Raw genomic sequence first — 16,286 nt, forward strand, 5'->3', positions numbered from 1 at the left:
TTGCTACCTTTTAATATAAAAAGTATATATATTCATTTTAAAAAGTTAAAATATAAAAGTACACAAAATAAAAAGAGTGACTTTAAACTTTCCTCTTCAAGGGGAGGCACAGACATCAACCTCGTAAAAGGTCAGGACTCGTGGCCCAGGCGCAGGGTCACAGGAGTTGGGTTCTTCAGAGACTTTCGGAACTTGCTCTGAAGGAAAACCCTCGGCACACACAGGCCTTCTTTTTTATTCACCGTCTCACGAAACACATACTCGTTCACCTCTTCTTCGTAACCTGTGTCCATAAAGAGCCGTGCCAGGAATTCTAGAAGACAAGCAGATCGACAGCGCTCGCAGTCTGGACTCCACTGCGCCACTGAGCAGTGGTGAGGGGGGTGGGAGGCTGAGATAGGGCGTCCTTAATGGAAGGAGAACCTCAACACTAAAAGGTAAAGAAGGTTTTGTTCTGGAAAGTTAACAAACTCCTACTTCTCCCTGTCAAACAAAAACTCCCAAATAAACAATAAGCAAAAAAGTTTAAGAACAACCTGTAGTACGCCCTCCTTGCCCTACTGTGATTCCCCAAGGACAAGAGTCTGAGTAAAAAGAAACACAATTCCAGACTGGCTGTACTCATGCAAAATGCGTGTGTGCTCAATTTGTTTACATCAAGCACCTCATCTATGCTAACATGAAGGAGGAAAATCGGTGACCAAAGTGGGGAGACAAAAAATCTTCTGATGGTGACATACCCTAAGGAAAAGTTAATCCAAGTGATACATCACTACACATTAAGTGAAACAAACAGAATGGCTACGTAGCAAAAACAAAGACTCTTATCGAGGGCATTACTCCAAAGAATGTGCTCTGAAGCACTTTGCAGATATTACTGCATCTTCTCAATTATTTATAATTGGTTTAATCAGATTTCATGAATCCAAAACATTAAAACAAATTTTTAATTTTCACCGTACATTTTTAATGGTTTTGTAGTTTTAATGTTAATCACTCATTTTTAGCTTTATTTTTGAGTTTAAGAGAATATTTCACTTCAAGAAATACAAATGTTGTAAAAATTAGAGCTTAAGAAGGTAATTATCTTATGGTTCAGATTACAGGCACACCTCAGAGATATTGTGGGTTCGGTTCCAGACCACCACAATAAAGGCAAATATTGCAATAAAGTGAGCCACACGAATTTTCTGGTTTCTCAGTGCATGTGAAAGTTATGTTTACACTATACTGTAGTCTATTAAGTATGCAGTAGCACTGTGTCTAAAAAAACAATGTGTATACCTTAATTAAAAAATACTTTATTGCTAAAAATTGCTAACCATCATCTGAGCCTGCAGTGAGTCTTAGTAGTAACATCAAAGATCACTGACCACAGATCACCATAGGAAATATAATAATTTATAATAGTTCAAAATATTGCGAGAATTACCAAAATCTGACATAGAGGCATGAAGTGAGCAAATGCTGTTGGAAAAATGGTGCCAATAGACTTGTTCGACACAGGGTTGTCACGAACATCCCATTTACGAAAAATGCAATATCCACGAAGCACAATAAAACGAGGTATGCCTGTATTTAACAGGCTTAAAACTAACGTTCAAAATACCTAAAAGACTAAAATCATGTTCCGTGTTTGGACGGTTTTCTTATCAAAAATGACCTTTTAAAGACCCCTCTATAGCAAATTTGTGTAAAAACAGTTTCAATCACTTTTTTTTCTTAAAGATTTTTCTTGATGTGGACCATTTGAAATCTTTATTGAATTTGTTACAATATTGCTTGTTTTTTGTCTTGATTTTTTGGCCTCGAGGCATGTGGGGTCTTAGCTCCCCAACCAGGGATCGAACCTGCACCCTCTGCATTGGAAGGTAAAGTCTTAACCACTGGACCGCCAGGGAAGTCCCTCAATCACTTTTATAGAAAAAGGTTTCTTACCTTTGTGAGACTCAAGTAATCTCAAGGCACTACCCTGTCCTATTTGCTTTATTCCTGAGTGGACGAAGTGAAGATTCTGGTTTGCTCTCCCCGCTTTCCAGCGCAGCTCCTGGCGTCATCCACATGGCGGCGCATCAGAGCCTGTCCACTGATCCGGCTCACTAACTGGACACCATCACCAGAGGTGGCTTGTGAGCTCACAGCCGGGGCTGGTAAGTGGTGAGCATGAGCGGGCTTGTTCTGGGACCTTGTGCTTGTGAGGGGGGTACAGTCACCCCCACTCCAACTGGTACCACAGTGACAATGCAATCAAGGAAACAACAGTCAAGACAGATTTCAGCAATCTTACCATCAGTGAAAAAATACGATCTGGTTCCATCTTGTCTAACATAAAAGTTTTCTGCAAGTTTGCTGCCGGCTTTAAACCTAAGCATGGCATGATCATACAGCCCATAGTCGCGAAACAAGACACTTTTGCCTGGTTTTAATACCTACGAAACAAAACAGGCTGCACGTAACTCGGGGACCCAGTCAAACAGAGCTTACTATAAAATAAAACCTGATTAATTTAGGGATTAAAATAACCTGCATTTGTGACAGTTATGAAAGGGGCCAGACTGCAATACCCATACTATGAAGGAAAAGGGCCTGATAAGCAAAGGTGTGCTAAGACTTGGCAGTGTCCTGTGAGCTGGAGGGGTACTTCCTGAGCACTAATGAGAGTTCTGTGGAAGGTCCAGTGTCACACAATTAAAGTGTTAAAGACATTAGAAGAAACAATCATACCCTCACTAAAGCACGTTCTCCCACCATTTTACTAGCCATCTCCTAATCCATGACCCTGAAGTCAAATTGTTTCTTTAAAAAAATATGATGTCATTTTCCCTTTTTACTGATTTTTTGGCCTTCCTCATCCTGAGTCCCAGCTCTGGTCTCCCAGGCTACAATTCTGTATGGCTTGCCCACCACGCTAACAGTGGACAGCCCGCTATAGCTTACCAGACATTTTCTCATTGGGTCTTCATACAATTCTGGGAGGAAGGAAGGAAGGAGTGTGATTATCCTCTGTGAGACAAGGAAACTGGTAGCAGAAGAGGGAAGTGATTTGCCCACGATCATACAGCAGCTACCAAGGAGGGGAGGCAGGACTCACCCTGGGGTAAAAGGCATCACACTGCAGGATCAGGGACGTTTGTTAGCCCTGGGCGGAGTAGGGGCGGGGGGTGTCATTCCAATTCCGTCCTCACTACTGACAAGACAAGAGAGGCTGTGAGGGAAGGGGTAACTTGAGTATTCTTCCCACACTGCTGCACTTCTTGATTTGAGGTGAAGCATCCTCACGTTAGTGCAGTGTGTAGAGAAGGGACCAGTGTCAGGCTCCGGTGGGAGTCCCTCACTACAGCCTTTCAGAAATAGCTGTCACAGAGCAGATGTCTCAAAAATTGGAAGGTAAAATCCGCCAGGAGTGGTATAACTGCCCCTCTTACACAGCAAATAGCCATATGCTTTTCAGAATGAAAAGAAAGTGGTACTTGCTGTGACACTTGCTTTTTATGCGGGGATTCTTTCAAACTGCATAACTTTACCAAATAAGAGTGGACTTCAAAAGGGGGCATTGATTTTATTAAATATATTCTGCCCCATCACATCAACAAGATTATTTTTAAGACATGACATGTAGCACCTATTATAGTAGATTTCTGATGTAATTTGATGTGTTTCCTCTTCCTGAATAGAATAGGAAAGATGGCCCATAATACTTCCAAGTGTGCTGCAGATTTTCTCATTTAGCAAATTCTTTTTTTTTTTTTTTTGGCCACGTCCCATGGCTTGTGGGATATTAGTTCCCCAACCAGGGATCGAACCCGCGCCCTTGGCACTGAAAGCATGGAGTCCTAACCACTGGACTGCCAGGGAATTCCGTCATTTAGCTAATTCTTATCAACACAAGCATGCATTTATAATATTGTCAGTAAAGTGCCTCTTAGATAAAAACATTCATACCTTGGTCAGAAATGCTAAATTTTAAAATGTGAATAATTGAGAAGGAAAAAGTCTGAAAATTTTAGTCTGTGTGAGAAAGAAATCATTCTTAATTTCAGAGGGAAGGAAAGGCTGCATGGCACACTTGCTCAGGAATTTGGGAAATCCTGGTCCATATCCCAGCTCTTCTGTCAACTGGTTGAATGACCGTGGACAACATTTCATCCCTCTGAAGGTGTTTTCTCGTCCGTAAGACAGTAATTATGGTATAACACCTCCTTTGATGGCGGGGCTGTGCAGCCACCGGCTTTCCTCACCCTCCCAACAGCTCCAGGAAGAGAGCAGGTGAGGTCGACCAGACCCACTCCACGCTGAGTGAGGCTCAGAGTACAAGTGACTCGCCTGGGCTTTCAAGGCAAGTCAGTGGCACCGGGAAGACCAAAATCTCATCTTCTGATGACAAATTTGGTCTATTTTTATTTTACTGTTCTATTCCAAAACTGAGGGAATTCAACTGAGGCTGCCTTTCAGTGTAAAATTATGTGGTTTTAAAATTTCTCAGGTGTTAACATCCTAGAGTAATTAGCTCTACCGTACAACAGCTTATTACTGTAGCTGATCAAGCAAGAGTGCAGAGCTGCCCAAAGGGTGCCTGATTGTCAGAGGCTGAGAGTTCGCTTCTTCCAGTAATTTCCTCATGAAGCACATGGTCTCAATTTAATGAACCAGTGACTGACTATGCATGACAGCATCACACTGCTGCCGTGAACTCATTCCAGGTCAGTTGAAAAAGGATTTCTATTGGGGGGTAAAAACAGGAAGACTGCTGAAATGGAATTTGTTACTATAAGAAAGGGGCCAGGGGGCTTCCCTGGTGGCGCAGTGGTAGAGAGTCTGCCTGCCAATGCAGGGGACACGGGTTCGATCCCTGGTCAGGGAGGATCCCACATGCCACGGAGCAACTGGGCCCGTGAGCCACAATTACTGAGCCTGCGCGTCTGGAGCCTGTGCTCCGCAACAGGAGAGGCCGCGATAGTGAGAGGCCCGCGCACCGCGATAAAGAGTGGCCCCCACTTGCCACAACTAGAGAGAAAGCCCTCTCAAAGAAACGAAGACCCAACACAGCCATAAATAAATAAATAAATAAATAAATAAATAAATAAATAAATTTTTTAAAAAAAAAAAAAGAAAGGGGCCAGGTATGGACTGGGACAGCTCAAGTTAACTTTTTTAATATAACACTTCATTACATACTAAAATATAGATAACATGCTGTATGTTTCCATTTAAGTCAAGAATAGGCATATTCTCATTAATACCCAGCTCTGTCAGACTTAACTTTATTAATCTAATGGTGTCTCATTATGGTTTTATTTTCCATTTCCTGGGTTATTGAGGTTATCTTTTCATATGTTAACTATTTGTGTGTTCTCTTCTATAAATTGACTGTTTGCTCATTTTTCTATTGTCATTCTTACTGTTACTCAGGAATTCCTTATACATTCTGGATACTAAGCTGACCAGGGATCGAAGCCATGGCCCCTGCAGTGGAAGATCGGAATCTTAACCACTAGACTGCCAAGGAAGTCCCTCAGTTGAATAGATTTTAAGTTACTTTTCCCACCTTGTCTTTTTAATTTCTTTGGATTATATTGTCTTTTGAAGAACAGAAACTCTTAATTTTTTTACCATCATCTTTATGCATAGAATGTTTTTGAGTCTTTGAGAAAATTTTCCCTACTCTGAAGTCAAAGATTTTCTCCTATATTTTCTTCTGAAAGGCTTAAACTTTTGTCTTTTCCATTTGTCTTTAAATCCACCTGGAATGCCTTTTGTATAGGATGTGAAGTAGGAATACAATTTTGGTTTTTCCCCACGTGGACTACCAACAGTCCCAGAATCATTTGCTGAGCAGTCCTTTTCCCAGTGATCTTCAATGTCACCTCTATCAACTATCAAATTTCCAAATATATATGGATCTGCTTTTAAGCTATCACATTCCATTTGTCAATTTGTCTGTCCCTCTGCCAACACCACTGTGTCTTAATAATTGTAGTTGTAACAAGCCTTTATATCTGGTAGGGTATAAATCTCCCCATCGCCTTCTTCTTCAAGAGTGTTTTGACTCTTTGTGCCTTCATGTAAATTTAAAATCAGCTGTCAATTTCCTCAAAAAAAAAAAAAAGTCTACCAAAAAACTCAAAATCAAACAAAGAAGTAGAACAAAACATGTAACATGAAGCGGAAAAGTAAGATTGCACAATGCATGTTACTCTTTTTTAAGTGTACAGTTCTGTGGCACTGAGTACATTCATCTTACACTTATGTAATTGTTAATATTTTCTCATTAGACAATCATATTATCTGCAAATAATGAGTTCTGTTTCTTTCTCATTCTAAAACCCTTTACTCCTTTTTCTGGTCTTCTCCAACTGACTAGGACCTCCAGTATATGATGGATAGAATATTGACAGTGGGCACTCTCGTCCCCAGTAAAGTTCCAGACACTCCTTACTCTGCCTCTATTACCTCCTACTCCTTCCTAATCCCCAAAACCCTCCATCAGTGAAATCACTGGTATCCTGAATGTTCCCTTCACATTCTTGTGCTAACAAAATCCTGACTGTCCCCTGAGGACGCAGTTTTCCCTGCAACCTCTCAAGTCAGGCTGTGTTTTCTCCCATGGTCCTTGTACCACTGGGCGTGGGAATGGGGTTGGGGTCCTCCTTGCCCCATTGCTACTTTCTGTGCATTCCCCTTTCTCCTCCCCAAGCCTCAGGTCTGAATCTCCTGTCATCAGATCATATCACCCACTATCCCTTATTGTTAGTCATCTATTAGTTCCAGGGTCATTTCCCTCCATTTCATGATGAATGCATCTTCTGGTTTATGCTTTTATCCTCATACTACTCCATTCTTAATTCCCATCAATTTCAACATGCACATGGATTATGCTTCCAAATATGCTGGCCTCAATGATTTGAGCTTCTCTCTTCCAAAGATCTCGTCCTCCACCCTACCTTAATCACTCGCTCCCACAGTAATGTCCTAAGGTCTTGTCAACACTGTAAAGTATAACCCCTTCATACTCTCAATGTCACACAAGTCACTCTCCGACCACCCCCTCCACCATTTTTCCAGCTCTCTAATTCCCCATCTTTCATAAACCTTCACCTTCACCTGAGCCATCAAATCAGGGATCCTCCCATCGGTCCCCTCTTCCCTCTTTACCCAGCTTAAGTCCCATGCCCATCTGTGGATACACGCTGGGTTCTCATCTGTTCATATGCCAGGGCAGGGAAAGGAGAGGTAAGGAGGAAAAAACCTTACAAAACCTCATAAGCAGAGGGCTAAAACCAATGTGGCAATATCTGAATTTTCTTAAAAATTGTTTTCAGTAAGAATAGCTATTCCCTAACAGGTTTCCAGCGTCTTGAAATTTCTACCTCACTACTATTTTAAAACATCACGAACCAGGGTTAAATTTTAATGTACGGCTCTACATATACAGAGGCTCTCAACTAATGTCCACTTTCTCAGCTTGCTGGACACTTTCCACTCTCTCTGTAAACAGACTGACTGAAGCCATGACCCCCTGAGCAGGTGAGGCTCCCAGGCTCTCTAGATCGTGCGCCATTACACTCCAGGGCCTCCCGGGGAGCTGGTGCTCCCATCAGTCACTGGTGTTCATTCCCAAGCTTGCTTGTGCTGCTGTTCTGAGATTTATCATTATATATGAGTATATAAACAATGCAATACGAACGTGAACAGAAGGCAGTTTTATTTCCTATGAAAAGTATGTTGAATACTTTGGAAAGACTTGTTAAACAAGCACTGAACAAACTTCTATTTAATTAAGCGTGGGAGAATCAACTATGAAAGTCTGGGTAAAAATATAAAAGAATCTGCCCTCATATTACTTTTCCATTGTTTTTAAGTTCTTGCTGTAAAGAAACCGAAACTCTATTACATGTATGATTTATGTAAGATAAATGGCCCCATACTCAAAGAAAAGGCCATGGCTCTACATGAAAAGAATGATAAGTGAGTATTAACATATTTTAACTTATAATAAGATGTTTACGGTAAGAAAGTACCATTTTTAAAAATCATTTCTTGACTTAGTTGATTTTAAGTTAATCAACATGGTTACCCACTGTTTGTACAGCTAAGAGAGCCTCTACTGTAGTTTACAAAGCACCTCGTACCTGATCTTACCTGCATCTCACAATAACCCCATGAGTGAAAGACACCCCTATTTTACAGACAAGAAAACTGAGGCCCAGAGAAGAATGAAAAGGTGGCCTGTCTTGAGTCACATGACTTAGGAGCGATGCTTTACTCCCTGAGTGCTGCAGCAGCCTCCTGGTGGCCACAGCAGCTTGGGTTCTCCCCAGTCTAACAACAATGATGGGAGTGACAACAATGACGACCACAGCTGACTTTTAAAGAGCACTCACCATTTCTAGGCACTGCACTAAGCACTTAAAACACATCTCATATAATCTCCCACAAATCCTAAGATCTAGGAACTATTATCTCAACATTCCACAGGTAATGAAATGGAGGCTCAGAAAGGTAAAGGAAGTTGCCTACATTAGGGGAGCCAGATTCGATTCTAGGCACCCTGACTCCAGACTGTGTGCTCTTGTGCACTGAACTATGCTTCCTCTCACTTGACAGCAAGACTCCACAGAGCCTAGGCAGCTGCAAAATCATCCCTGCTCCAAGGCTGGCCAAGCTCTGAAGGGCAGCGATGGCCACCAGGCAAATGAGAATTTAGGGTGGATGTTTTATGCAGGAGAACTTTCTTCCCTACACTGACTACGCAGCCCACCTCGTGAGAACGTGGAGACTCTGTGAATCGAGACAGCACGTGAGCCGCAGAGAGAAGGTAAGTGAAAAGATCAGGACATCTAACCCTCAAGTGCAGGCTCCCAATTACTAACCTTGTAAATGTTTTGTAAGACAAGGTGCATTTTATCAGGGTGAACCGCAGAGAGCACAAATATCAACATGACAACATCCACAGACTCTGGGGGCACGTGTTCCAGAAGGTCATCTTTAGTCAGATCACACTGGAATACCTTGCATCTTTCTGTGTCATATAAAGGATTTTGCTAGAGAGGAGAAAAACACAAAATAATTTTAACACCACATCCACGTTGATACATAGAGAAAAACACAGCATCAAAAGGAGATACTATTTCTATGTGTACACTGCTACACAGAAATCAATGATCACTTTGTAACTGGGTAAAACTGAGTAATGAACCATTTGCACATTAAAGCATGTAATGTTCAATACTGCTGCAACAGACAAGATTTCATTTTAACAAATCACGTTTTTCCTTTTAAAAAAAATTTTATTTTATATTGGAGTATATTTGATTAACAGTGTTGTTAGTTTCAGGTGTACAGCAGAGTGATTCAGTTATACATATACATGTACCTATTCTTTTTCAAATTCTTTTCCCATTTAGGTTATTACAGAGTATTGAGCAGAGTTCCCTGTGCTATACAGCAGGTCCTTGTTGGTTACCTGTTTTAAATATATTAACCAATCATTTTTAACTGAGTACACAGTCTATCACATATTCCAAACTGAGCATTTTAGAAGCATGTAACTCCAGAGGGATGATAATCCAAAACCAGCCTCTGCTCCCTTAACCCTATGAGAAGTCCTTCCAATTTCCTTTATTGAGATGCTCCCACAGTTCTTCTGGGTATATTTTTCCCTTGATGCAGCAAGCTAATAAAACCTAACTTTTTTTTTTTTTTTTTAACTACAAGTGTGTTCCTGGTACATTTTGGTTGATGGTTTCAACACATGTATAAGAGCATTATGGAAAAAAATATCAAACTTTTCTTTAATGTGAATAAGGACTTTAATAAATAGAGAGATATACAGAGTTATTGGGTGGGAAGGTTCAATGTTGAAAAGGTGTCAGTTCTACCTATAACTCCTCTTATAAATCCAATGCAATCTCAACTGAATCTCCACAGATTCTAGAAACTTGACAAGGTAAATTTTATTCATCTGGAAGTGAAAATCTTGAGGAATAGCCAAGATGATTTTTATTTTTGATAGTGGCCATCCTAATGGCTGTGAGGTGATATCACATTGTGGGGTTTTTTTGGTTTGTTTTTAATGTATTTATTTTATTGATTTATTTTTTTTGGCTGTGTTGGGTCTTCATTGCTGCGCACGGGCTTTCTCTAGTTGCAGTGAGTGGGGGTTACTCTTCATTGCGGTGTGCGGGCTTCTCATTGCAGTGGCTTCTCTTTTTGCAGAGTAAGGGCTCTAGGCACGTGGGCTTCAGTAGTTGCAGCATGCAGCCTCAGTAGTTGTGGCTCACGGGCTCTAGAGCACAGGCTCAGTAGTTGTGGCACACGGGCTTAGCTGCTCCACAGCATGTGGGATCTTCCCAGACCAGGGCTCGAACCCGTATCCCCTGCACTGGCAGGTGGATTCTTAACCACTGTGCCAACAGGGAAGCCCGCCAAGATGATTTTTAAATGAAAAACAGTGGAAGAGGAGGCACACTACTGGACATCAAAACACATTACAAAATGAAGTACTAAAACAGTGTGGTTTGAGAATGGGGACAAATAGATCACTGAGACAGAACAGAGTCCCCAAACAGACCCATGTATAAAGAGGGATCAGTAGTGTATATGACAGAAGAGAGATGACAAAAATGGCAATTAGATTTAAAAAAAGGTAGATAATAGGGACTTCCCTGTTGGCGTAGTTGTTAAGAATCCGCCTGCCAATGCAGGGGACATGGGTTCGAGCCCTGGTCTGGGAAGATCCCACAGGCTGCGGAGCAACTAAACTCATGCACCACAACTACTGAGACTGTGCTCTAGAGTCCACAAGCCACAGCTACTGAGCCCACGTGCCACAACTACTGAAGCCCGCGTGCCTAGAACCCGTGCTCCGCAACGAGAAGCCACCGCAATGAGAAGCCTATGCACCGCAACGAAGAGTAGCCCCCTCTCTCCGCAACTAGAGAAAGCCCGCACACAGCAACAAAGACCCAACGTGGCCAAAAATAAATTAAAAAAAAAAAAGTAGATAATACAGGTGACAATTATCAGGAATGGAAAACAAATTTCTCACTCAATTCACTGTTTGAACAGCTAGCTCTATCCACTTGCGTTAGAGGACAGCAGACCGCTTGGAGTAATAAAAGACTTGCAGCTCCAGTGCAGAGATGTAGAGAGGTGGAGAGACGTAGCTCCCATCCTTATGGGAAACAAGCTGGACAGAAAGCAACTTTATGTGAACCCATGAAAGAACAGAGGTCAAAGAACCACCAGCCGTCCCCAAATCTGGAGAGGGACAGGTGCCTTCAGGGAGACGCAGGACCCAAGCGTTTGCTTACCTGAGGCAGTAGCCTTCAGCCTGGGAAGAGAAAATTAGAAATGTGACAAACAGCTGAAGCCATCGGGATGTTCCCACCCTTTGCAGGTGTTTCCACCAAGGACATCACCAGGCTCTCACAGAGACAATGGTGCTCTTTCTGGTGCTGGACTTTCTCACCTCCTTTAAGGGAGGAAAGGTTTAACCTGCAGGGGAAAAGTCATCTGAGGCCTGTGTCCTTAGGGCACTGGTGGAGTACCACTACCACTGGGGGAGGGCCCTACTCTTCCCAGACCTAGTCTTAATCTGCAGAGAGAATGGCCTCAAGACCACAGAGGATGACAGAGGTGGGGAAGCGATGGGAGAGAAAAGCTCTATTCCTGGAGAAGCAGAAACACTTGTGAGGGCCACACCCCTAAAACACAGGTCCATTATGTAGTTCAAAAACTGAGAATCAGAACATTAGAGAAAGTCTCTTTCCCCACATACTACCAACAAGTCTCCAGTAAAGCAGTGGATTGCTGGGCAAGCTGCAAGAGACAGACTCTTCATGGTGAACAGCACAAAGGGAAGACCCAAAGCCAAGAGGAGCAACAAAAACAAAGTCACCAGAGGAGTCTGAAGTCTCTGAGGCCCATAGCAACAACAAACCTCACAGGTAACTATAGCAACAGGAGACTTCAAATAGAGCCCAACTCCTGTCTAGACTATTACAAATCCTTACTACCTCAGTATCCACTGCCCTATATGACATACCCGGCTTTCAACAAAAAAGAACAAGGCATACCAAAAGGCAAGAAAAAATATGCTCTGAAGAGACAATCAATCATGAGAACCAGACTCAAATATGACACAGACGTTGGAACTACAGGTTTGGACATTTAAAATAACTGTGATTAACATATTAAAGGCTCTAAAGGAAAAGGTAGACAACATGCAAGATCAGATAGGTAATTTCACAGAGAGAGAGAAACTACAAAACAAATCAACTGGAAATGCTAAAAACCAAAAGCTTAGTTATAGAAATGAAGAATGCTTTTGACAGGCACATCAATAGGAATGCCTACCACCTAAAGAGAAACCAGTGAACTTGATGATAGGACAATAGAAATTACACAAACTGAAGAAAGGGAAAAAAAGTTAAAAACAAAAAACCAGCATCCAAGAGCTGTGAGACAATACAAATGGTATAACATACAAGTAATTGGAATCCTAGAAGGAGAAGAGGAAACAGAGCTGAAGAAATACTTGAAGATATAATGGCCAAACTTTGTCCAGATTGATTAAAAACCATAACCAAAATTTAAAAAAGCATATCTATGTGATTATAGAACTTCTAAACAAGACATAAAACCTTAGTACCTTAAAAGGAAAAGATTATCAGATTGGTTCAAGATGGCAGAGTAGAAGGACATGCGCTCACTCTCTCTTGCGAGAGCACTGGAATCACAACTAACTGCTGAACAATCATCAACAGGAAGACACTGGAACTCACCAAAAAAGATACCTCGTACCCAAAGACAAAGGAGAAGCCACAATGAGACGGTAGGAGGGGCGCAATCACAATAAAAGCAATTCCCATAACTGCTGAGTGGGTGACTCACAAACTAGAGAACACTTATACCACAGAAGTCCACCCACTGGAGTGAAGGTTCTGAGCCCCACATAAGGCTTCCCAACCTGGGGGTCCGGCAACGGGAGGAGGAATTCCTAGAGAATCAGACTTTGAAGGCTAGCAGGATTTGATTGCAGGACTTCAACAGGACTGGGGGAAACAGAGACCCCATTCTTGGAGGGCACACACAAAGTAGTGTGCGCATCGGGACCCAGGGGAAGGAACAGTGACCCCAGGGGAGACTGAACCAGACCTACCTGCTAGTGTTGGAGGATCTCCTGCAGAGGCAGGGGGTGGCTGTGGCTCACCGTGAGGACAAGGACACTGGCAGCAGAAGTTCTGGGAAGTACTCCTTGGCGTGAGGCCTCCCAGACTCTGCCATTAGCCCCACCAAAGAGCCCAGGTAGGCTCCAGTGTTGGGTCGCCTCAAGCCAACCAACAGGGAGGGAACCAAGCCCCACCCACCAGCAGACAAGCGGATTAAAGTTTTACTGAGCTCTGCCCACCTGAGCAACAGCCAACTCTATCCACCACCAGTCCCTCCCATCAGGAAACTTGCACAAGCCTCATAGATAGCCTCATCCACCACAGGGCAGACAGCAGAAGCAAGAAGAACTACAATCCTGCTACCTGTGGAACAAAAACCACATTCACAGGAAGGCAGACAAGATGAAAAGGCAGAGGGCTATGTACCAGATGAAGGAACAAGATAAAACCCCAGAAAAACAACTAAATGAAGTGGAGATAGGCAAACTTCCAGAAAAAGAATTCAGAATAATGATAGTGAAGATGATCCAGGACCTCGGAAAAAGAATGGAGGCAAAGATCGAGAAGATGCAAGAAATGTTTAACAAAGACCTAGAAGAATTAAAGAACAAACAGAGATGAACACTACAATAACTGAAATGAAAAATACACTAGAAAGAATCAATAGCAGAATAACTGAGGCAGAAGAACGGATAAGTGACCTGGAAGACAGAATGGTGGAATTCACTGCCGCAGAACAGAATAAAGAAAAAAGAATGAAAAGAAATGAAGACAGCCTAAGAGACCTCTGGGACAACATTAAACGCAACAACATTCGCATTATAGGGGTCCCAGAAGAAGAGAGAGAGAAAGGACCCGAGAAAATATTTGAAGAGATTAGAGTCGAAAACTTCCCTAACATGGGAAAGGAAATAGCCACCCAAGTCCAGGAAGGGCAGAGAGTCCCAGGCAGGATAAACCCAAGGAGAAACACACCGAGACACATAGTAATCAAATTGACAAAAATTAAAAACAAAGAAAAATTACTGAAAGCAACAAGGGAAAAAAGACAAATAACATACAAGGGAATTCCCACAAGGTTAACAGCTGATTTCTCAGTAGAAACTCTACAAGCCAGAAGGGAGTGGCATGATATATTTAAAGTGATGAAGGGGAAGAACCTACAACCAAGATTACTCTACCCAGCAAGGATCTCAATCAGATTTGACGGAGAAATCAAAAGTTTTACAGACAAGTAAGAGCTAAGAGAATTCAGCACTACCAAACCAGCTCTACAACAAATGCTGAAGGAACTTCTCTAAGTGGGAAACACAAGAGAAGAAAAAGACCTACAAAAACAAATCAGTAACAATTAAGAAAATGGTAATAGGAACACATATATCAATAATTACCTTAAATGTGAATGGATTAAATGCTCCAACCAAAAGACACAGGCTCGCTGAATGGATACAAAAACAAGACCCATCTATATGCTGTCTACAAGAGACCCACTTCAGATCTAGGGACACATACAGACTGAAAGTTAGGGGATGGAAAAAGATATGCCATGCAAGTGGAAATCAAAAGAAAGCTGGAGTAGCAATACTCATATCAGATAAAATAGACTTTAAAATAAAGAATGTTACAAGAGACAAGGAAGGACACTACATAATGATCAAGGGATCAATCCAAGAAGAAGATATAACAATTATAGATATATATGCACCCAACAGAGGAGCACCTCAATACATAAGGCAACTGCAAACAGCTATAAAAGAGGAAATCGACAGTAACACAATAATAGTGGGGCACTTTAACACCTCACTTACACCAATGGACAGATCATACAAACAGAAAATTAATAAGGAAACACAGGCTTTAAATGACATAACAGACCAGATAGATTTAATTGATATTTATAGGACATTCCATCCAAAAACAGCAGATTACACTTTCTTCTCAAGTGCACATGGAACATTGTCCAGGATAGATCACATCCTGGGTCACAGATCAAGCAGGGGACGTGGGTTGGATCCCTGGTCAGGGAACTAAGTTCCCACAAGCCGTGGGGCAACTAAGCCCGCACACCACAACTACCAAGCCTGAGCACCACAACTAGAGAGCCCGCACACCACAACTACTGAGCCCGCGTGCTCTGGAGCCCGCGCACCACAACTACAGAGAAGCCCGTGCGCTGCAACGAAGAGCCCGCATGCCACAACTAAGACGTGACGCAGCCAAAAATAAATAAATAAATAAATAATTGGAGACAGTGCTTTTTGCCCATAAGATTGGGAGATACAAAGAAGACTGATGTCAAATGTTAAGGGCATAGAGGAAAAAATATCTTTATACTATTGGTGAAATTATAAATTGGTATAATTTTCTGGATGGAAGCTTGGCATTATCTACTTAAATTTCAACATGTATCCTTTCTCCAAGGAATTCTTTTCTATTATTCACCACAGAAATAAGTGCACACATGTGTTTTGGGGCATGTGTACAATTTTGATTACATTAACCCTACTTGTAAGAGCAAAAAATTAGAAACAATTCAAACAATTATCAACAAGGCAACTGTTCCAGTATGGCATATCCGTTCTATGGAATACTACAACAGGTTAATGAAATGCAGTGGACCTACATGTACTAGGATGAAAAACTCGGCAAGATATAACATAGAGCGAAGAAAGCAGGTTATAGTACAATGTGATGCCACTATTTAAAAAGTCTAATAGATGCTAAAACTGTGAAAGGTTGATGGAAAACTACATATTTGCATGTTGCCAAAGTATCTCCCACATATCTGTTAGTGACAAAAAGAAAATACCTGTGCAACAAAGGAATTAGGTAGTTACTACCTTAACCCATCGATCAAAACTAGCATCACTTACAGCGAGATTACATTACTGCCTCCTGGTAGGATGCAATATGAAAGAAACAACATCACCTACTAAAGTATTTTTGCCCAAAGTATTTTACCTGATTTAAATCTAACTTCTAGTTTACAGGAAATACAGAAACAAGTTAAACAATGATTAAGAGAAACAATCAGACCCAATTTGGAATGTGGGACCTCATTATAGAAAATGGCTTGCTCTCTGAAAATTCAATGTCAGTGGGGAAAAGGTCAAG

General features: G+C 41.7%; 1 protein-coding gene across 3 annotated transcripts in view; it reads right to left on the reverse strand.

Annotated features, from left to right (window-relative positions):
• Positions 1-16,286, reverse strand: part of METTL6 (methyltransferase 6, tRNA N3-cytidine) — a 19,091-nt gene continuing 2,805 nt past the window's right edge. For 2 of the 3 annotated variants that reach the window (XM_061194697.1, XM_061194695.1), the window contains exons 4-6: positions 8,871-9,041; positions 2,288-2,429; positions 1-313 (exon numbers count right to left, since the gene is read on the reverse strand). In XM_061194697.1, coding sequence (XP_061050680.1) covers positions 132-313; positions 2,288-2,429; positions 8,871-9,041 — 495 coding nt within the window. In that variant the 3' untranslated portion in view covers positions 1-131. The remainder of the gene's footprint in view (positions 314-2,287; positions 2,430-8,870; positions 9,042-16,286) is intronic. The other variant, XM_061194698.1, reaches the window with a different exon arrangement.

Source organism: Eubalaena glacialis, chromosome 6, assembly GCF_028564815.1.
Source record: "Eubalaena glacialis isolate mEubGla1 chromosome 6, mEubGla1.1.hap2.+ XY, whole genome shotgun sequence".
Lineage (NCBI taxonomy): Eukaryota > Metazoa > Chordata > Mammalia > Artiodactyla > Balaenidae > Eubalaena > Eubalaena glacialis.